Consider the following 23,357-nt stretch of genomic DNA (forward strand, 5'->3'; position numbering starts at 1 on the left):
AGGAATGGGAAGGCGACTGTAAGCCGCTTTGAGCCTCCTTCGGGTAGGGAAAAGCGGCATATAAGAACCAACTCTTCTTCTTCTTTCCTGTAGAAACCAGTTCTGGATTAAGCTGGTATTTGACCTTTAAACGTAGGGTTGTTCTCAATCTGTGTTTCAGAGATTTGACATCTCTGTGTTCAGGTCAATTATCATATGACTTCCAAATGTTCAGCCACACACAAAATAACTGGTGCCAAACAGCCAGGGCCCCTTTAGTGCTGCCGTATTGAGCTCATGTCCTTATGCCCATTTTCAGAATGTGATCATTTAGACTAAAGTGACCACTTACATGACTCTACTGTCTCCCCAGGTGATGATGCGCAGTAGCCAACCACTCACGGGCACTAATGGGAAACGTTGCAAGGAGGACGAGAAGTTGATCAATGCCACCCTTCGTGCAGGCAAGCGGGGCTACATCATTGACACGCGCTCCCTGAACATCGCCCAGCAAGCCCGGGCCAAAGGCGGAGGCTTTGAGCAGGAGGCCCACTATCCTCAATGGAGGAGGATTCACAAATCCATTGAGAGGCGAGTATAAGAAGTGATCTACTGTCAGGAATATCATTCCATCTTTGCAAAGATCAGAAGTTGGGGCACATGAAATTGGAGGGTAAACGAAGGTCGCTGAAAGTCAAGCTGGTTGTTACAATGACTAACCCAACTTTTTATGAACAGTATGCTAAAGAGAGTCCATATGTTAAACTGACTGGAATGCTGGACTAAGAGCAGGGAGGCCTGTTTTCAAATCCCTGCTCAGACCAGTTGGACTAGGGCTGGTCACATACACTCAGCCTAGCTTTTCCAAGAGGGCTGTTGTTTGTTTAATTTACAGCCCGCCATTCCCAGAATTCTGACTCCTGGCGGGTAACATTGTAAAACTCCCACAATAAACTCCCAGTAAAACACAGAAAACAGTTATCCCTCCCGGGCGGTGAAAAAACTCCCCCCCCCCCCCCCCCCGCTTGATGGATTACCACTAACCAATAACCATGCGTCTTGGGTGAACAATTGGAAAAGAGGTGAGCAGTTGTTCTAGCCCCTTCAGGAGGGCCCTCGGTTGTTAACTGCCCTGGCCTCATCTAAAGACCTGGCGGAAGATCTCCTATCTTGCAGGCCCTGCAGAACTGGGCCCTCAGCTCTCCCTGCAGCTCATTCCACCAGGTTGAGGCCAGGACTGAAAAGGCCCTGGCCCGGGTTGAGGCCAGGAATACCTCCAACGGGTCAGGAATCACCAGCAAGTTCACACCTACATAGCGAAGGGCTCTGCAGGGGGTATAAGGAAGTAGGCAGTCCCATAGGTATGTGGGGCCCAGACCTTAAAGGTCAATACCAGAACCTTCAACTTGATCTGATAACCAATGCAGTTGCTTCGGCACTGGCTGGATGTGGGCCCTCCAAGATGTTCCTGTGAGGACCCTAGCCACGGCATTCTGCAGCAGCTGCAATTTCCGGGTCAAAGACTGGGGAATTCCCACATAGAGCGTGTTGCAGACATCAGTCCTGGAAATGACAGTTGTATGGATCACTGTGGCTAGGTGATCCAAGGACAGATAAGGCACTAGTAGTTGTGCCTGATGAAGATGGAAAAATGCCAACCAGGCTACTTTAGTGACCTTGAGCCTCCATTGATAGGGAGGCATCCAGGATCACACCCAAATTCCTGGCCATGGGTGAGATGTTCAGTTGTCCCCTGGCCAGGGTAGGCAATAACGCTTCCTGATCTGGTCCCTTCCTACCCAGCCACAGGACCTCCATCTTGGAGGGGTTGAGTTTCGGGCAGCTCTGCTCCCATCATCCAGCTACAGCTTTCAAACATCTGGCAGATATATCCAGGGTGGGTGGCCATCCATCAGGAGACAGAGCTGCGTGTCATCTGCATATTGGTGATAACCCAGGCCGTAACTCTGGACTAGGTGAGCCAGAAAGTGCATGTAGACGTTGAACAGCCTGAAACTAAAATGAGCAGGAGGTGTAGAGGAAACATGTAAACCACCCTGGGCTACATAGAGATAAAAATGTAATAATCAGGGAGGGAGACATTCTGCTAGATATGCACAGATACGATACAACTTATTGCCCAATTTCATGCTGTTGCTTGAGCTGAAAATAAATCTCAAGGATGCATCCTTAGCTATGTAAATGCATGAGCAGCACCAACACGGGAATCTCAATACTCCCAACACCTGACACATCCTTAGCTATGTAAATGCATAGTGAATTTTAATCAAGGATGAAAATCTCAAGGATGCATAGCTAAATCTCAAGGATGCATAGTGACCAAGTGTTTTTGTTGGGTGTACAAAAGCAGAACAACAGCAAAGCTGTTCTACACACTTTCACCTATGTACACATTTTCCTTTCACTGTATGTGTGTAGGGGATCATACAGAAAACATGACAAAACAACTGACTTCACAAAGGCTGAGCAACATGTAGTATAGAGTTCTGGAAGGGATGGGAAAGGAATAGCAGTATCATTCCCCCCTCCCCCTTTTTCACTTCTTGAGACCGATTGGTCATCCTTTTAGGACTTGCAATAGGATGATTAACTTTTGTGTCCACTGGAACCTTTAAGACCAGCCAAGTTTGATTCAAGGTATTTCACATGCATGAACACTTCCTCAGATACAATGTCATGATTATATAACATGTTTAATCCTGGTAGGAATTCTTAATTGGAATGTCCCTGTGGTCCATTTAATGTACTTTAAAACTGCAAAGCTAGAATGGATATTCAGGATATCTTAACAGTTAACATATAACTGATTCATGGGAAATTATCCCAAATATGCACCCTAACTTAAGTTGAGCCAGCACTCAGCTCTTCCTAGGCATAGCCACTTAAAAGGCTCTTGGATTACCTATTGTTTTCTATCCAGCCTGTCTCCTAGAAATCTTAGGCAACTGTTGCCAGTTGGAGTGAGTATTTTCACAGCATCACATTAAAGTGGTTTCATATGTTCATTTAGGTTTTATTTTGGCAGACCAAAATAACAGGCCGACTTAATTTTATCCTTCGTTCTCCTTCTTTAAAATAATTATATATTTCTCCTGAATATCCTAGTACCTAAAGTGGGTAACCAAAATGCAAAACATCTACCAAAATAAATGTTCAAACAAGACATTAAAAATAGCATATTGTATCACAAGGTGGTCTTCAGAGTGCATCATGTGTGGTATGTGCCGTGTTGAATAGAAATTTGATAGAGTTAAGGAGGTTGCAGCAGCCATGAGTAGTGAAGGAATGGAGCATGTGACAGGATTAGTCCCCTTTGCCTAGTTTAATGCTAACTGCTTGGGGTTCTTTTATTTTATAGAATCATAGAGTTGAAAGGGGCCATACAGGCCATCTAGTCCAACTCCTCAACGCAGGATCAGCTCTAAGCATCCTAAAGCATCCAAGAAAAGTGTGTATCCAACCTTTGCTTGAAGACTGCCAGTGAGGGGGAGCTCACCACCTCCTTAGGCAGCCTATTTTGAAGTTGTTTCCTTTCCATTTTGGCATGTCAGTAATTCTGCTGACTTTCATGCCACCCTAAGATCTAGCTTGTCTTAATCTTTGTCTCTATTATGCTAGCATGAGTAAAAAGATGGATAGGAAGATAGATGGGATAAGAGGGATAGGAAAAATAAGGCAGGGTTGCATACAGTAGCAGATAATGGCAAAAGTCCCACAGGGTTGTTCAAGCATATTTCACAACAAAAAGTCCCAAGAGAGAAAGGGGGAGCACTTGTTCAGTTCTGCCATGCCTGCAGCTCCTAAACCAGTTTCACTTTGGTTGTAAAGGTTGAGTGTCTGGTGGCCTGGGTAGTGTTTCCACCCCCATTTCTTCAAACCATGCTGGAGGAGGGTATTAAAATTATATATAAAATAATGCTTTGCCTTTTCTGTGTAGGTACCATATCCTTCAAGAAAGCCTCATCAAGCTGGTGGAAGCCTGCAATGACCAGTCGCATAATATGGACCGCTGGCTGAGTAAGCTGGAAGCATCCAATTGGCTGACCCATATTAAGGAGATTCTGACCACCGCCTGTTTGGCTGCTCAGTGCATTGACAGGTAGTTCCTTGACATTTCTTTTCTCCATCAGAAGAGAAGAAGAAGAGTTGGTTCTTATATGCCGCTTTTCTCTACCAGAAGGAGGCTCAAAGTGGCTTACAGTCGCCTTCCCTTTCCTCTCCCCACAACAGACACCCTGTGGGGTGGGTGAGGCTGAGAGAGCCCTGATATCGCTGCTTCGTCAGAACAGTTTTATCAGTGCTGTGGTGAGCCCAAGGTCACCCAGCTGGTTGCATGTGGGGGAGTGCAGAATCAAACTCGACATGCCAGATTAGAAGTCCGCACTCCTAACCACTACACCAAACTGGCTCTCTCAGACTTCTCAATATCAGCAAATTTAGTATTAAGGGAAACCCTCGGAACTAAGTCAGCCTACTTCAGCATTCTGTGTCCTAGTGACCAACCAGCTGCTGCCAAGAGGCACGAAGGGGGCTGATGATATGTACTGCCGCTGACCACGGGTTTCATTTAGCTTTCATGACGGCGATCAATAGGCGCCTCTATAGGTTTGTGGCAACAAATCCTATAAGACAGTTTCAGAGGGTAGCTGCATTTACCAGGGCAGAACTTAGGGAGCTTTTGGAGATCTTCTGTTTCATGGTATTTTAGGTAGTCATGAAGATTTATGTGATTCTACCAAGTTCTCGGAAGCTTGTCAGAGAAGTGTCCTATAAATGTTGGAGAATAATAAATGGCATTTGGTAATAAAGTTACTCAGCTGAGCTTCATGATTGACAGGATTTGAATCAGATCATCATGGTGCAAAGCTGTCGTTCTACCACAGTTTGCTGCATTGCTCTGGATCTTGGTATATGGCATGTTAACCCTGTAAGTTTGTCCCTCTAAAGTCGTCCTGTTTCTTTGGTTTATTTCCCCAGAGAGGGAGCATCCGTCTTGGTTCATGGGACTGAAGGAACTGATTCAACACTTCAGGTGACTTCTCTAGCTCAGATTATTTTAGATCCAAGATGCAGGACCATTCGTGGCTTTGAAGCTCTGGTTGAAAGGGAGTGGCTGCAGGTAAGAACTGCTGGAAACACAATCACACCGGGAGAGCTGGAGCGCAAAGGAAAAACCCTTCCTTCTGCCGCCGCTCACTCCTGTGTCAAAGAAGCTGCTGTCTTAGGTTATATACACAGTTTAAGGCAGGCCCCTAATCCAGGCAGTAACACATACCCAATTGACTGTTAAGGATGTTGGGAGGGGAATTATTTGTCCCCCGTTTTTACCGCCTTGCTTGGATTGTTTATGTAGTTTAATTATTGGTTTTGATAAGTTTTTATTGGGGTTTTTAGGCAATGTTTTTAGGCATTGTCATTTTATGTATTCGGGTTTTATTGTGAGCGGCGGGATAGAAATGTAAAGACAGATAAATAGATAGATAAATAAATAAAAGCAGAGTACCATTTTGAGGAAGAAAGGATGGTGTTGAACATACTAAATATGAGCTGAAGCTCATCCACAAGCTTGGAAGGAATACGGAAGATCCAGATACAGTAAAATCTCTCTCTTTCCAGATTCCAGACAAAGGTATAGACGGGGGGGAAAGAGATCAGCAAAAACTGTATTTCCACTCAACTTTGTATCCACATTCTACTAGACTGTATTAGACTGTTCCCATTCAAATAGTATACTTTTTTATTACAAAAGTTTTCTGCTTTCAATTTGTTTTGTTTTTCCCCATAACTTCTCAGATGTCAAACACCAAGATACAGGTGCTAATGCAGCATTGGGTATAGCCATTCACAGCTCTGTCAGTCAAGTACAGGGTCTATTCACCATTTTGCATGTAGAGAACTAAGGTATTTAGTTCTGATCTGATCTCTCTAAATATGCCGAATAGTATAGTTTTATATTCTACATTATGGGTAGATTATGCATCTCATGCTGTTGAAACAGTAAAGTAAGTTAAGATTTGGTACGAGAGAAAGTATTACATATACTTAGATTTTTTTTTCCTTACAATTTCTGGGGTGGGAGCTGTTGGGAAAGACCTTTGTAGACTTGAGACTTTGGAAAAGTGCCAAGGTAAGCAAAGCTGGAACTTAGAAACAGGCTGGTCAAGGCACACTCTTCTCCATTTCTCCCCATTCGGCTTGCGAAGTCTTTCAACCCAGGTCTCTCTGACCTATCCTGGACTGTGGCTTGAGTTTTTCTTGTCCTCAGAATAGCCCCCATATCCAGTCATAAAGTTGTCACATTCCTGACATTTATGGCCCAACTCAGGATATCTAAACATCAATCAATCTGTATTGTTTCTTCTGGTCACTGGGCAAATGTTATCTCTGTCCTGCCCATTTGTTTCCATAAGGAGAAATCATCCCCTCTCAGCTGAAATCCAAGGAGTTCATGGTTTCAATCCCAAGAAAGCAGTTGCCTTATCTGGGGCCAGTGCCTCTTGTGCGTTAATCAAGATATCCTATATTTCTCTGTTTTGTAACGTAAGTTTTGTTCTGCTATTGTTCTACAATTAACTTATAATGCAGCTTAGAGCATCTCCGAGTATGTTTCCAAGTATTGCTTGGATATAAAAATAATATTTGAGTAGAAATAATTTGCATTTCATAAATATGCCTAACGGTATAAGTTTTTGTTAATCACATTCCATAAAGTGCATTATCTTCTTATTTTTTAAAAAGTACTCTAGTCCTTTTTGGAGCTGGTAAGGAAAAAGCATTGCATTTGTATTCACCCCCCCCCCCCAAATCTTTGGTAGGGGGTGGGGAGAGTGAAAGAAGTGTTTCTCATTGGCTTCCATAATCCCAGAAATTTTTCTACTTTGATATGTAGACCAAGCAAATATTGTAGCATAGTTTATAAAAATTCAGCTTGCTACATTGCATAATTTAAATTCTTTCCTTTCAATGAACTTTTCAATATGTATGATAGAATGTTCTTTGCTCTACTCCCGCAGGCCGGCCACCCATTTCAGCTGCGCTGTGCCCAGTCAGCCTACTCAAATAGCAAGCAGAAATGGGAGGCCCCCGTCTTCCTGCTCTTCTTGGACTGTGTCTGGCAGATTCTTCGCCAGTTCCCTTGTTCTTTCGAGTTCAATTATCATTTTCTCATCATGCTCTTTGAACATTCCTATGCCTCCCAGTTTGGCACTTTCCTGGGCAACAATGAAAATGAAAGGTAGGTGAGCTTCTTGGGGGTTGAGAGGAAAGGGTGTTGGAAAATAGCCGTTCACAATTGAGCTATGCATCATGGATGAGAAACTGAACTTTGGTTAGAGAAACTTCTTTGGTTAGAAGTCTTGACTTTGAGACTTTAAATTATAGTTTAGGTTGTGGTAGACATGCAGGGCTGCCTTACTCTGGATCAGTTTAATTGTCCAGTGTTGTCTGGCAGTGGCACTCTACAGCTGTCAGCAAAAATCTTGTTCCAGCAACTGTTATCTTTTTATTGCAGATGACAGTGATGGAACATAGGAGCTGTTGAATGCAGAGGGTGTGAGCCAGAGAACCTGAAGCAGTAGTGGCAAACCTTTAATGGCAAATGGTGCTATAGGCTGGGCAGCCATCTGACAGAGAGGCTGGTTCTGTGAAGGTTCAAGGGGGTGGCAGGTTAGAATGGATGAGCGATAGGGTTGTGAGTGTCCTGCATAGTGAGGTCCCATGAGGTCCCTTCCAACTCTATAATTCTATGATTCTAGGCCAGGTCCAAATTACTATACTGACACTGATGTGCAGTACAGCACATATATAGGTCCTGTTCCAGTAGCAGAAATTTCAGCCTGGGATTCATGATTGCTGCACCTATAGGTTTTCATGTCCCTGTTCAGGTATAAAACAAACTCCATGGCTAGTTTCCGTACAACTTGGCTACATTTATCAGCGCCGTGGTAAGCCCAAGGTCACCCAGCTGGCTGCATGTGCAGGAGGGCAGAATCTAACCTGGCAAGCCAGATTAGAAGTCCGCACTCCTAACCACTACACCAAACTGGCTCTGTGGAAAGAGGAATCAGTAAAAATCATGCCTACTCGTAGATCTAGGGGATAAAAGTTGAAATCTGGTAACTGATCAGCAATGTCTACCTCTGGATGTTGCAACTCATGAACATCCTCCAAGATTCCCTCCTGTTATTCCTCAGCTGTTTCTTTATTTGTCAATTAGATGGCTTTTCCACCTGTACTTTGATGTGTTTGATGCTTTGATGTTTCCTGCCACAAGAGGGAACCTGTGTGTTGTATCACTGAATGCTTTATTGAAAGGTCATGCTTGTTTACCCAGTGAGTGAAAAGAATGAGGGAATCCATCTCTATGCTTCCTCTTCTCCCTGCTTACTTCTCTGTCCTCATGTGTATTTCCAAACAATTAGAGAACTGAGTTCGCTCTAACTTTCCAACGAGCCTTGAGTAAAATGAAGTGCAGCCTGAAATAAAAAGGGTAGCATTTGGGAGCAGAGGCCTATTTCCCCCCCCCCCCTTGTGCCTTGTTTCCTTCTTCCATAAAAAAGTCCTACTCCTTGCTTCCTCTGCCCTTGATGCCCTGTACAAAAGTGAGTGTCTATTCTTTCAGGTGTTGGAGAAGTGACCTGGAGGTTTTCTACTTTTTGTCTTCTCTCTCCATCTTTCCAAGGCTCTGGACAAAGTAAAAGAGTCAATCTCTCAAATCTGTTTTTCTCCCCAACTGACTTCTGCTAGGAATCTTGATTGCTTGCAATATGTGGCAGTGAGTGGTTGCCATGAGGCCATTTCGTTGGTAATCATATTTTGTAGCCCTATACAGGATATTCCAGTGTTATTCTTGTGACATTCAGCCCCCTTCCCCCCGTATTAAATTGCACGTGATCACTGACTGTTGCCCTTATACTGAAATGTACATAATAATTTGCTTTCAAGAGAGGCAGGAGTCCTCTCTGTACCAGTGGGCAGGGTAAAATCTGAAGAGGGTTGTGCAGAAATGTCATAAAGCACATTTTTAGGAGTCAAGAAATCATAGAATCATAGAGTTGGAAGGGGCCATACAGGCCATCCAGTCCAACCCCCTGCTCAACGCAGGATCAGCCCAAAGCATCCTAAAGCATCCAAGAAAAGTGTATATCCAACCTTTGCAAGAAGACTGCCAGTGAGGGGGAGCTCACCACCTCCTTAGGCAGCCTATTCCACTGCTGAACTATGAAAAACTTTTTCCTGATATCTAGCCTACATTGTTGTACTTGTAGTTTAAACCCATTACTGCATGTCCTTTCCTCTGCAGCCAATGGGAACACCATCCTGCCCTCCTCCAAGTGACAACCTTTCAAATACTTAAAGATGGCTATCATGTCCCCTCTCAACCTCCTTTTCTCCAGGCTGAACATTCCCAAGTCCCTCAACCTATCTTCATAGGGCTTGGTCCCTTGGCCCCAGATCATCCTCGTCACTCTCCTCTGTACCCTTTCAATTTTATCTATGTCCTTCTTGAAGTGAGGCCTCCAGAACTGCACACAGTACTCCAGGTGTGGTCTGACCAATGCCGTATACAATGGGACTCTGAAGTATCTATAATACTTCAGAGACATATTCTTGCACTCTTCTAATTTTTCCTTTAGTGAGAACAGAATAGCCGGCATGTGAAGCAGGAATTTGTGTAGAACCTCAGATATTGACTTCACTTGAAGCTGTTCAGGTGCTCTCTAAAGTTTACCTTGAATTTCAGTGCAGATGAACTTTGGTAGCTACTCTGTGTAAGAATTTGCCAAAGGAATAACTGTGGTCTGCCAGCCGTTCATTTAGCAAATGGAGATTACTGAGGTGATTTTTTTGTCAAAAGATTGGATGGGTAATAATGAATTTTCTGCCAGGTGTAAACTCAAGCTGCCCCAGAAGACAATGTCCTTGTGGTCCTGGGTGAACCGGCCTGAAGAGCTCAACAGGTTCAAGAATCCTCTCTTTGAGGCCAACAGTCTAGTCATCTGGCCCTCGGTTGCGCCACAGAGTCTGCAGCTCTGGGAAGGTATGATAACCTGATGTGGAGTAAGTGTAGCTTAGTGGCTAAGATTCAGTCAGGGGGGGTTGCATAACTGTACAGAATTTGTTTTTAATGGGGGGAAAGTGGTAGGAGTCTCTCATAATTTTCCCTCCTGGTCATACTCCAGCTAATTATCTTCCTTGGCAACAATAGGGACTTGTCTTCTGATGGTTGAGGAACAACTTGGATGAGTAGATTTGGAGTAGAACCATGGTGAGAAAGGGCAAGATTGTACCTGTTATCTACATTCCCGGTTCTTGGCTCAACATTAGTCTCCTGTGGCTGTTTATCACTCAAAAATAAATACATTGCTGGAATGTTACCGAACAACTATATGCCACATGTGATTTTATCCTGATTTGACTGAGTTGCAGACCAAGGGATTTATTGGATTTCAATCTTTATTCTGTTGTGAACTTACGAGGTGGCCTAAGGCGAGCCATTGTCTCTTGGCTTCAGATCCCCTGCTGCACTGTAAGACTGCAGAGTGGCTGTGAGAATTATATCATGTGCTCGAAACACCATAGAACTGCTGACTGTTGTTCCCGTGGCCATGCTGTTTTTTACTAGCTTTGTAGAACTGTCCAGCCTCCTGAAGGCTAGATACACCCTCTGGCAGAAAGGCTTGACAGTGTCAGGGGACTCTTCCTTCTGAGAAGGATCCAGATGTACATCTTTCTGAATACAAGAAACCAGTTGAGACATCTGTATTATCATGCCTTTGGTCATGTTTATGGAAAGAATGTGTGTGCCTGCTGCTGTATAATGCTACTGTAATTGTCGCCCCAGGTGTCTTCCTTCGTTGGAACCGATCCTCCAAATTTCTGGATGAGTCCTATGAAGAAATGATCAATATCATCAAATATAACAAAGAACTCCAAGTGAAAGTGAATATGCTGAGGAGACAGCTGGCGGAGCTGGAGACAGATGACAGCACACAGGATGATGGGATTCCAGAGAGCCCCTGATGTTGCACTAGACTCACAGTCAAGGTCGTCCCCACTCAGCTGGGCGCGTTATCACTCCACTAAGCACTCGACACAAAACTTGCATGCGTTCAGGCTCCTTTTTGGTGCAGTTGATTTTGAAACCTTTTGCTTCTCAGTCCCTTTCTTGGCACTACAGTCATTCGCACCTTAATGGCAGTTTCCTTGTTTTTTTCATGGGAGCAAAATTGAATTCATTCTACTGTCCTCTCTTGGCAAATTCTACAACTGTTAATAAATAGTGTACAGTTTCAGGGTCAACTCTGGCTCTTGAAACACTGTTGACTCTCATCAGCATGATGGCCAGTAGTAGGAGTTCCTTGGCATAGACAAGAAAGAGACTTGGGACTTAATATTAGCCTTTTGCAAACCATGCAGTTCTCAGGCATTCTCTCCCGCTCCTCTGCAACCTGCCCCTTTAATTCCCCGATTAGACAATGTTCTTTAGATTATCCAGAAAACCAGAAACAAACAACTGCTTCTATCAGGTGACAGTTAAGCACTGCAATTGCAGCAGAGGAGTGTTGAGATGTCCTGAAAATTGGCAGATACTTTGCTGTTCCCTCCTCGGGACAATGCTGCACTTAAACATACTATTACAAGCTTGGCACAGACTATAGTCTGAACATCTGGCTTTGAGTTAATTCAGATAACCCTAGTAAAGCACATAGCAGAGCCCTCCAAGGTACCACTTCATACTGCATTTTAGACTGCATACTTCATACTGTTACAGGTGCAGGGGAGACAGAGATAAATGGGGAATCTTCTACATCAAGCATTAAAAAACAGAATCCTTGTTGTCTCATGAGGTTTCAAGCAGCAGGCAGTTTCTATTAAAGAAGAAACATTTAAGTCATGAGATACTTCAAGTAAGAAGTGGCATGATCTTGGAAAGGCCTGGATAAAATGCTTTTTTCCGCCTAGCACATTTGAACTGATTGTTAGCTGTGTGCATCAGGAAAGACTGTTGAAGGCAGAATTGCTCAGGAGATGGATACCAAAACAATTCATCCAGTCCCTAAACTGGAACGGCATAAACTTTCATGTATTCTGCCCTGGGCAGAAAGAAAGCTTGAATTAATCGATGATTACAAGTTGTAATATATCTCCCACCAGCTGTTGCCACCAAGGCTATTGCTTTGCCACCAATGCAGAGCTTGGAACGGGAAGTTTCCAAGAGAAGTAAGGAGTTGCAATTGCCTCTGTATAACATGAGACCCTCCAATGTGAAGGCACTTGCGTGCATGGCAGTCCACAGGCTCATCATTTCTTCCTGTGATAGTACTATCTAGTTTTACTATTCTGCAAGTCTTGGTTGGTGGTTGACATTAATCTTAATCCACAGTTACACAAGTCTGGCATTATGGTTGATCCCCCTTCCCTGATGCCAGAACTGCTGCTTGCTCATGAAACTATCAAGGGATCAGAGGGATAAAAAAAAAACCCTTTTCCATATCCCACCTTGTTGGCCATTTTATCAGTTATTGCCAATAGAGACATCAGGTTTGACTTGCTGCTGCTAATGGATCAACTCAAGATCTGACCATAGGCCAAAATGAGGGCAGTCGTCTGTGGACAGATCTACCCATGCTTTGTAAACGTGGTGCTGTTTTTTCCTTATGGTTAAATTAACAAAGCACTGGTTTGGGGGGTTTTGTGTGTGCGTGGGCAAAGGCCTGCTCAGCCTTTGGAAATAATTATTAATGCTTCATGTCACTGTTACAGCTGTTTTTGATTATGGAAGCTTGTAGTGAATCAAAGGCTTTGAGAAGGGAGTGTTGGGGGATTGGGTTTTTCAAGAAACTCCTTCCCTCATTTGCTAGCTTTACAACTAATGTCTTTTCCAAGTTTTGGTGGCTGGCGTCTCTGTTCCTATGACTACCATCTGTGCTTCTCAGCAGCTACAGTCTCTCTTCATAGTAGCTAATTCCTACTTGCTGGGCTAATCCTTTCTTTCTCCTTAAAGCTTATAGCCACCACCACCATCCTGAACTTCTATTTAAGTTCTTATTTCATTGTCTCCTGTGCTGTGCCTCCCCCTTCCTCCCTCAGCTTCAACCCATTGCTTACTTTGGACCTTTTCTTCAGCCTCCTTGCCTCTGGGTTCATTCTTCTGTAGTCATTTTATGTCTCAGGGACCTCTTTCCAGTCCTCTGTTTATCTCTATGTGATGTTTGAAATCCCGCCAGCTGACAAGGTTTGCTTTCTGCCAGGAAAATGGACTGCAAATTACTTTGTTAGCTGAGCACTGCCTCCCATTGCATTATTTCAGCCACTGGTTGTCAGGCTCCCTCCCACAAGAGCAACACAATGGAGATAATTGGTTCCAGCAGGCAGGCAGCCTCATGACATCAGTCACTGCAAAATAAGAATATGTTTGAATATGAATGTACAAATAACACTGTCTCTATTGTAGCTTATAAAATATTTTGAGATAGGTGTAGCCAGGTATAGTTTTAAAACCTATCCCCAATATTAGGGAGCTATTCTCAATCCAGAGTAGACAGTTTACAGTTTAGCCTTCTAATGTCCCTGTTTTACTCTGGTTCCTCATATACAAACACTGTTTCATAGGGCAACAAATCCCTTGCATTTACGTAATGCTTCAGTAGCTCCAATTCCCAGTAAGATGTCTCCTTTGACCCTTATGATGATGCTGAGCAATGCAGAGTAAGTTGGAGGTTGCGGCATGCCATGGCTCTCTTAATATTATCCTGTGGCATAAAGGCATGGAGCTGGCAAACTTCTCAGTCTTGGCATGGGGAAGCATGGACTTCTCAGTCTTGGTTTGGGAAGTGTAAGCAAAGAAGTTCTCATTACCGAGCAAGTTTTCTCATCCTTCCTCTGGAGCGTACACCATAGAAAGAATTGGATCCTTCCACCATCTTGCTTCAAAACGCGTCTCTGTTTAAGTGCCGAACCCTAAAGGACTTTGTGTACAAAAGTTAACCTTTGAAGGTTGGCTGTTGTAATTCATGATCTTGATTGCACTGTTTGGGCATTATATTTGGTGCTTTTTAATTTGTAATAGGTTTGGTTCAAAGGGAACTGTAAATACTTTATTTTTTCATGTTTGCATGGTTTAGAAATTGCATTATGTGTCTAGATTGGGGGCATCACTAATTATAGCATACAGTCCTGTTGGTGCTTAATATGAGCTTCATCAAGGCAGTGAGTCATTGAGACAGTAATTTTGGACTCTGCAGAAAGCGCTTTTCAGGTTCCATTATCCATTACTAATCTGAGAATTGGTCTTCTGGCTGGGAAAACTTCATAGGTCTGCATTTCATGGAACTTGTTAGCTTCGGAGCCATGACTCTATTTGAACTGGGATAAACCTATGCTAAGTGGCAATCTTATTCTGCCTTTGTCCTCCCCCCCTTGTTAACATTCTGATCATCCGAATTCTTCGTGGTTGGTTAACTGAATTTTGCCATTTTCTCTGAACATAATGATTATTTCCATACACCTTCTCAAAACAGCAGAATCACTTCTGAAACATCTTGCATCATCGCATACTTCCCTGCATTTAAAAAAAAATATCTAAAATACCAAATCTTCAGTCTGTTTTCTGAAAGGTCATTTTTAAAATAAGATATGAACTAGTGAATGCTATAAGAAGGCTTGTTGGTACAAGTAAACTGGCCTAACTATTAATTTCTTGCTCAGTTTTTCTGATAACAAATGTCCCCCCAGGATTTTCACATTTGAGAAAACTGGAGGACCTGCTGTGTTTGACAGGTGCCATGCCCTTGTTGTGTTGCTAGGAAGCCCTGCTGTGCTTATACTTTGTAGTTTCATCTTCCCAAGCTTGTTTGAACCTGCTCTCCCTTAGCCCAGCATTAAAACACTCTTTACTGGTTTGCTATTCAATGTACTTATATGATAGTATTAGTGTCCTAATTGGTCTGATTTTAATATGCTTTCACCATGAGATTTTCTGAATATCTTATTCCATGATACCAGATGATGGCCAGTTGCTTGCTTCTCAAAATACTGTGGGGATTTTGTTTGGATTTTTTAAAGTGAAGAATAATGACATATAGGATACTCATTCTTGTCCACAAATGATAATAGGAATTCTTTTTATGTTTTAGTCCAAACTGCCTTGCCAAGTCTGTGTCCAATGTGTACTTAATTGGTGCCAGAGGTCACCCAAGTCAGGCAAATGCCAGGAATTCATAATTGATAAGTCTGCTGAGCTGAGTATCCCATAGCACTTTGGTCTGGGGCTCTGGATAGATCAGCAAATCTTATCTCACTCTTACATTGGGACCAAGTGAATATGGGAATGGACAGGGTGGATATGAAGTGAGGAAAAGAAAGGAGTATACAGAAGCACTCTGCTGGCCCATAGGTCCTGTCCATCTATAACTGGTTGAAGAGACCCACAGATGACATTTACCTTAGGAGAGGCAGATTTCTAAGCTCTTCATGCTGGTTTGCTAGAGTTAATATGAATTTGTAAAGTCTTATATGAACAATCATTATCCTGCCCATCATATCTGCATATACGAGTGTGATCCAGATGGAGAAACTTCAGTTGTTTCATTACTCACCTCTCCAACCAGTAATTCTGGCAACTAGTTTATTATGGTTAATTAGCTTTGTTGGATCGTCCCAAGAAGAATGTAAAAAGCCATGGGTGCCCTGCCAAAGGAAGAACTATTGTAAGAGTGTCATCTTATACTTCTGCTTTGAATGTCAAGTGTGTTCTGATTGTACTACAGTTTATATATACCCTACCCATTCCACAGTGCCTTGTGCTGTGGGTCAGACACCTACTACAACTTGGATATTGTGTCCCTGCATCCAAGAGAAGACATAGGACATTTCCCCCATGCTCCCAAATGTATGTCAGTTAATAAAAAAAAACAACATGAGCATTGCAAAAGGAGGTGAGTTATATTGGGGGGGGGGCGAGCTACATTTTGATTGTTTGAGGTTGATTTTTTTACAACTATAGCAGTCTGTTTTTAAGTGCACTACTGTCTGTATCCACAGTGTTTAACTTATATGTTGGTGTCTTTATTGAGCCTTGCAAACAAACTTTTCTGTAAAGCAGGAAACTGCCAGTCTGTTGGCAGGTCTGTGTGCCGCGGAGTAGCGCTGTACATTAAATGCCACAAGTTACTGTATCTATTTACTATTACAAGCTATATGGTGACTGTATCTTGGTCCAAGATCTGGGCCCGCTGCTTCAGAGTTTTAATTTTAAAGCTGGCAACACCTGGGAGGAAATGTGTACTAACATGCTGGGCTAGATTTGCTGTTCTTCTGGACTGTAGTCCTGAATAGAACTACACAGTCCTTATCAAAGAGATTAATAAAGAAATACAAGGAGAACAATGTCACCCATTTGTTAACATATATCCTGCTTTTCTAATTGTATCTCAAAGGGACTCCTGTCAGTCAATTTTTTATTTAATTGCATTTATATGCTGCTTTGAGATAATTGAGGACTCAATGGAAAGGAAATGGCAGTGATGGAAATCAATCTGATAATACCATATTGATATCTAGTTTGCGTTTACGCTGCAACATGGACTGCACCATTTCTTTAAAAAAAATTACTCGGAGCAGGAAACGGGGAGGGCGGGTGCAAGGGTGGGACAAAGTTATCACGTGTTTCCCCCATCCATACGGTCTTATCCCTGGTTTCTCACAGACGTCATGTGGAAGGGGCTCTAAAAGCGCCAGCATTCAAAGGATGTCCATGAACATATTCCTTGTGTGGAAATTGTCTTAGAATCCTAGAGTTGTAAGGGGCCATACAGGACATCTAGTTCAACCCCCTGCTCAATGCAGGGTCATCCTAAAGTATCCAGGATTATATGTCCAGCCGCTGCTTGAAGACTGCCAGTGAGCGGGAGCTCACCACCTCTTTAGGCAGTCAATTCTACAGCTGAACAACTGACTGTAATTTTTTTCTGAGAAGTCCTCAGCCTGAGCCATCTCACACTATGATGCAACTGCCTTGTAGCACTGGGTGTTGAAATTTACAGCTAAGTGAGAACAGGAAGCGGGTCATCTTTCATACTTAACCAATACAGTATAATCTTTAGCCACTTCCTCCTTCCTTTGATCTAAATCAACCGTTCTGAACTTTTTTTACCATTGAGAAACCCCAGAAGTGGCATAATTGTGCAGAATACGATTGGGAAACATAGCTGTATACATGCCCACATGGGGCCCCTCCCCTTCCCTTCCCACCCTCCAGGACCATTGGCAATTAGGGTGGGGAGCAGACATGACTATATATGGTCATATCACTTGATAAATGTTTAACAAATTTTAAAATATATATTAAAATTAATTAACTCCCACCCATTCAGAAAACTCTTCCAGGACTGTCAAGAAACCCCAGGTTTCATGGAACCCTGGCTGAGAAAGCCTGATCTAAATTAACCTCACCTACATAAAACGTTTGTCCTAGGAATGAAGCAGATCCCTCCTTAAAGGATCCTGGAAGCTGGGAGGCAGGGGTGCTTCTCTGGCACTACACGTTGCTTGATGCTGTTACTTTACTCCAAACTCTCCCACTTGAACTTCTGTTTCAAGTTAGGGCAAGATTTGCAACCCATGGCAGTAGAATTAAATGTCTCAGTACAGATATGTTTCTTTTAAAAAGAGAATCAAAGTATATGAGGGGGAGGGTTGCTAGAATAGTCACTTTGTGGAGGGCAAACATTTTAATTGGACTAAAGAGTTTCGAAAAATGGGACCCACAGTACCCATAGCTACCTGGCAGGGAGCAGCACTTGACAAGTCTGTGGGGGCTGTTTTAGCTTAGGGAAATGGCGCATGAGAGGAGGCAGGAGTGCCATGTACCTCCCCACATGATCTCAAGTCTCCCAAGATGAATTAGGCTCTTATAGACCTTTAAAACACTGTTCTCTGCAGCTGTTGTGTGGCTGGGGAGGCTGAAGACCCAACTGCTTACAAATTATATTGTGTACTTTAAATCTTAGAGATGTGTGACAGAAAGGGAAATGACAGGTGAACAGTTGCCAGTAAATAATCCAAGCACAAACTATGTGCAGATTTATGACAGTGCACTAAAACAGTCATGCAGCATGCTCCTGGATATGTATTTATAATGTGAAACCTCATCCGTGCTGCTTCCTTAAGACTCACAATAGATAGTATTCAGGCAATAGAAGTCAGAGTGAATGCATGTATGATCTGTGTGCAGAATATATCTGATTGATCTTTGTATGCAAAGTAATTCTATTCGAGCAGAACTACAACTGCAGATACTTAAAATTTCTGGGAGGAAAGACAACATAGTATAACCTGATTTTCTTGGAACTTAGAAATTAAGCAGCATCAGTACATCTATAGATCCTTTCCCATTCATTTAGAAATCCTTCCAGGTTTGTCAAGAAATTCCAGGGTTTCACAAACCCCTGGCTGAGAAAGCCTGCTATATAGTCTGCCCCCTGAAGCTGGTGAATTGATCTTGGTAGTTTGGAGATTAACTAACTCCAGGAGAACTCTCAAATGTCCTGGTCCCACCTGGAGGTTGGTGACTTTTGGCAAGTTCTAATCTTAATAAAATTATTTTACTCCATGTAGAATTTTTCTAATTGAATAAAACTTGGTTAGTCTTAAATGTGCTACTGGGCTCAAATTTTGTTCTATAGATTTGAAAAAAAATATATAGCTGATTCTCATGTAGGGAAACTATGTTTATTTGGAATTATAACAATAACATCTGTAATGTCTTTCTAGAAATGTTTGTTTTGTTTGCTGTCTTTCTTCTCCCCACTCGCTTCCTGACAGCTAATTTTTAATTCATATTTAATTCAGATATATATAAAATCATCATGTTAGAATAATTTGTACCTGCAGCTGTAGGGACTCCAATCACTTAGCCAGCCACAAATCAAACCAAGAAAGTAATCTTAGTGTCCAATGTCCAAATACGTTTACAACGTTAAAAATAGATTTCCAAAATGTATAACGAAGTAGGTGTGCTGGTAGGTTATATACAAACTACTTACTGCCACACTGGCTTGCAATTGAGTAACTTCCACAGGTCACGTGCCTCGCGACGGAAACTACCCGTAGCAAATCGCAGTGACGCCGCTCCTCGCCAACTGTTCTTGAGATGACGTCACCTCCTCGTGCTTTCTGCACCAGAATCGCTCGACTCGTCATCACCCGATGGACGAAACGGTTTCTATGGCAACCGCTGCGAGGAGAACAACTGCCAAGGACTGTTTTACGTGCCGCGCGCCCATCTCCCCTATAGGTTGAGCTGGGCGTGAGAACGAGGGAGGGAAGGAAGGAGGGAGGGGGAGAGAGCGCGCGCAGCGCAAAATCCCCCCCCCCCCACCGCTCTTCTCTTATGACTGTTGTCATTGAAACGGGGACCCTCTCAACCTATCAGAAGGCAGAAGCGGAAGTGCGTTTGGGCGTGGCTTGCTGATGCGAGCCGGTGCAGGGGGTATAAAGAGTCGGGTGCCACAGCGAGGCCGCCGTTTGTCAGGAGGGTCGGACGGTGGTCTACCTGAAGGTAAGTATGGGAGGGAAACCTTGCGGATTTTTCCCACAGACGTGTGTTTCTAGCATCTCATGGTGATTCTTCCAACTGGCCAGGTACTGTTTGGGGGAGGGCAGTTAAGGTAGAGAGAGAGTGAGGTTGGGGTTAGGGTTGCCAGCTCTGGGCTGGGAAAAACCTGGAGACTTTAGGGGTATAGCCGGGAGCTGGTGGGATTTGAGATGGAAAGGGAAGTAATTCTATGGGAACCACCCTCCAAAGCAGCCATTTTTCCCAGGGGACCTGATCGCTTTGTTCTGGATGTGAGTTGCAATACCAGGGGCCCCCGAGGTCCCACCTGTAGATTGGCATCCCTAGTGGAAGGTGCTCTTGATCATTTAATCTACTCCAGTATTGACACTGAGATCTGGGGCTTCCCCAAAAAAGGTCTCCTCTTCCCATTTTTTGTTGGCGTTGATGTACTTTAATGTGTAGGCTTTATGTTCAACCTTCTAATGACACTTACTTGCTGAATGGGTCCTCTTTTCTCTCTTCTTTCCCCCCCCCCCCATTTTCAGGTAGCTAATAATGTTTGTGCTGTCATTTTCTTCATGGCTTCATTTATAAAGCAGTATATTTGCATTTTAAAGGGCCTATTTAAAACAACAGCCTTCTCCCCACCTTGCCTGCCCATTGATGTAACCCAGCATTCAAAAGGTATGGGAAGAGGGGTAGCAATAATCAAGGAAATGAAAGAAGTGGAAAATGCTGAGGTCAGAAAGTTGCTTACATGGGTAGTGTATGGAGAATTATTATCAAGCAGTTGGTATCCAGATTAATCCACAGAAGTGTAGCTGCATTTCTGTGAATTCTGACAAGCAGATAAGTTAATTAGGAATTTCTCAAGGCCTTCTTCATGCTTCTTTATCCATCTACTCGGTGCTTTCTTTGCTCTGACTAGCATCACTTCCTCTCCAGGTGGTTGCTGTGTCTCCAGACTCAACAATCTGAGACTGCCTGTCTTAATATCCCTTTGATACTCCCTTTCCTTGCTGTAGTGGAATAATCCTGGCCCCCTTAAAACAGTCCCCCTTTCCTGTGACCTTCTTCACAAATGCTGTCACTGTTCCTTTTCACACAGAGTGTGCCCCAATCTTTCTGATCCCCAGCCTTGTTTCTTATTTACTGCCTATTTTCCTATTAAGCTTGACCTGCTGTGCATCACTAGTCTCCAAGGAAGGTGCCTATTATTCTTTAAATAGCATCTTCAGTGCCTCCTCCTACTTGTTCCCCAAAGCCCTATATTCCTTTGCCCCGGGTCCCTCAGATGCTGCCCCAGTATCACCTGTTCTCTCTTCTTCTGCAGTGTATTCCCATTTGGCATGCTGTCCATTGTAGACTTTTCTCACAGCTTGCCTGGTATAAACTCTTCTCTTTTTACTTGTAATAGTTTCCTTTGTGTTCAGGGCAAGGGATCGTGGCTTAATTTCTACTTGTGCTATCAGTACCTTCCTGTTTAAACTTCTTACCAGTTGTTTCAGGCACCTTTTCTTATGCTTCCTGGTTGTCTCACTTTGCATATGCTTGGTAGTTGTTCTGGATAGTTCAGACAAGCCTGATTGCATCAGATTTTGAAAGCTGAGCAGAGTTGGCCCTGGCTAGTACATTGTAAGGGGAGCCTCCAGGGAACACCAGGATTGTGATGTGGGGGCAGGCAAAGGCAAACCAACTCAGAACGCCTCTTGGCTGGCAGCCAGACTGTCTTAGGATCTCCTGCCTATATTATACACATGGCATTTGATAAATAAGTTGTTTCTCACTCCAGTTGCTTCTTTGAAGTTCTGCTTGAAAGTATTGCAGATTTTCAGTTGTTCCTGCCTCTGTGTTACATTTGCATCATGAACTATTCAAAGATGTTTCCTAAAGCAATCTTTCTATGCCACCCTTGAAGCCTTCTCTCCCCCCCCCCAATCTTTCTTTAACCTCTCAAAAGCTGCCTAGCCTTCATTGGTGGCAAGGTATCCACTGTATTTCTTCTTGATTATCCCTAGTCAGGTTCGTTCCTACAATGCCCTAGTGTTTCCCTTGCTAGCTCCTTTCTCTGTGATCACTTTCATTCTTCATGCTAATCTTCTCTGCCCCTTCTGCTAGGCACAGGCAATTAGGGCTCAGTAATAGTGTCTTTCTGAATCAACTTCTTTGTGTTTTATTGGCCTGTCATTGAGCTTAGGTTGTCAGAGTCTGTAGTCATAATCTCTGCCTCATTGTGTATTGTCTCGGTTTCTTATTCTATTTCCACTGCTTCCCATGCAGGAATATTGTACAATGTACATGACCAGCTAATCTTCCTTTGCAGAATTAGCAGTAATGTCCCTGAGAACAGTAACCTAGAGGTTAGCAGCTCTATTAGCAGGGTATGAATGTGTGTTTGCTTGTGCGTGTTAAAGGAGAGGAGGGTTATCCAGGAAGCAATGTTTAAAGTTTCACCTATGCAGCTTCCTTCCCCTGGACTCTCTAGCTATGCCGTGTTTCCAAGTGCCATGGAACCAATTTGGAGAGCAGTCTCTCTGGCTTGAGCAGGGGAGATCTATTGTATCTCCTGTGTGAGGCATGGGGCTTGCTAATTCAATGTTTCATTTACTTGTGATAATTTAAGCTGTGAACTGTGGGTAAGGGGAAGGTGACAGCTGGCCTTGGGGCTCCCTCCTTAAATCACACTTCGGTTAACTTTTCTTTCTCTACTCTTTGTAGGGTTGCTAACCTTCAGTTGGCACCTGGAGATCTGCTATAACAATTGATCTCCAGGTAACCAAGATTAGTTCACGTGGCTGCTTTGAAGCAATGACACAATGCATTATACCCTGCATGAGGTCCTTCCTCATCTCAAACCCCACTCTCCCCGGGTTCCACTGCAAAAATCTCCATGTATTTCCCAAGTCACAGCAGCAACCCCCTAACCCTTTGACCAAAACACTCTACCTATTTTCCTGAATCTATGTCTACAGAAAGATGCTGCTGGATTTTATGGAGAAAACCCAATGTTCTGCTAGACAAGAGGGAGAGAGTGTGTGTACATGTGCACAGGCAAATATGCTTTCAAGACTCCCAATTCTTTCCCTTCCCCTGTTTCTGGCTAGCAGTTCTCTGGCAGCTTCAGTGAACCACAGGGGCAGGATTGGGCACACAAATCCCAAGGCCAATTCATATTTTCTTGTATGGGCAGTGCTGCCAATTCTGGGTTGGGAAATTTATTGAGATTTGTGGGGTGAGATATGGGAAGGGGGAGGGAGCTCAGCAGGAATGTGATGCCATGGAATCTCTCTTCTAAAGCTGCCATTTTCTCCAGGGAAATTGATGTTTGTAGTTAGGAGGTCGGTTGAAATTCTGGTACCTCTCCAGGCCCCACCTGAAGCTTGGCAGCCCTAGGTGGTCAGCCTTAAAATAGCTCGGTAGCAAGCTGAGCCAGATTGCCCATTCAGGGCTGTTGAAGTGAAGCACAGACTCAGGCCATGGTGATAACAGGAGTAATTGTTTAAAGCATACAGCTGACTGTGTTTAAAGCATACAGCTGACTGTGGTTCTTTCAGCACTGCAGTAAACCATTTAGCTCCGCTTGTTTATAGAATAGTGGCCTACTGGAAGCTTCCCAGTATGTTCAAGGGCCAGACCAACCCTGTAACCATTTCTTCTCTAGCAAATAGCTTTCTTTGGTGGTTGGTTCTGGTTTAGCAGTGGTTATAATCATGGAGCAAATGCAGCAGATGGTGTGGGAGCCTACAATGCTACCCTTTACAAGACTTCTAGTTATAAGGAATAGTTAGACAAGTGAGTT

The 23,357-nt window shown here is 43.4% G+C and overlaps 2 protein-coding genes and 1 long non-coding RNA gene across 6 annotated transcripts in view; 2 read left to right on the plus strand and 1 right to left on the minus strand.

Moving 5' to 3' along the window:
- The window catches only part of MTMR9 (myotubularin related protein 9), a 28,336-nt gene extending 11,947 nt beyond the window's left edge, over window positions 1-16,389 (plus strand). For all 4 annotated transcript variants that reach the window (XM_077332333.1, XM_077332341.1, XM_077332349.1 and 1 more), the window contains 6 exons: window positions 353-570; window positions 3,938-4,099; window positions 4,978-5,119; window positions 7,014-7,234; window positions 9,888-10,039; window positions 10,844-16,389. In XM_077332333.1, the coding sequence (XP_077188448.1) occupies window positions 353-570; window positions 3,938-4,099; window positions 4,978-5,119; window positions 7,014-7,234; window positions 9,888-10,039; window positions 10,844-11,022 (1,074 nt within the window). In that variant the 3' untranslated portion in view covers window positions 11,023-16,389. The remainder of the gene's footprint in view (window positions 1-352; window positions 571-3,937; window positions 4,100-4,977; window positions 5,120-7,013; window positions 7,235-9,887; window positions 10,040-10,843) is intronic.
- On the minus strand, window positions 10,278-19,225 carry LOC143835164 (uncharacterized). The gene is made up of 3 exons (XR_013230024.1): window positions 19,047-19,225; window positions 15,600-15,690; window positions 10,278-10,889 (listed from the first exon to the last, which is right to left on the minus strand). It is a non-coding gene; the product is annotated as an uncharacterized LOC143835164 (long non-coding RNA).
- A 159-nt stretch (window positions 19,226-19,384) lies between these two features.
- The window catches only part of LOC143835157 (L-threonine 3-dehydrogenase, mitochondrial-like), a 31,262-nt gene continuing 27,289 nt past the window's right edge, over window positions 19,385-23,357 (plus strand). The window contains exon 1 of the mRNA XM_077332364.1: window positions 19,385-19,561. The gene's annotated coding sequence lies outside the window, so the exon portion shown is untranslated. The remainder of the gene's footprint in view (window positions 19,562-23,357) is intronic.

This window comes from Paroedura picta, chromosome 1, assembly GCF_049243985.1.
Source record: "Paroedura picta isolate Pp20150507F chromosome 1, Ppicta_v3.0, whole genome shotgun sequence".
Lineage (NCBI taxonomy): Eukaryota > Metazoa > Chordata > Lepidosauria > Squamata > Gekkonidae > Paroedura > Paroedura picta.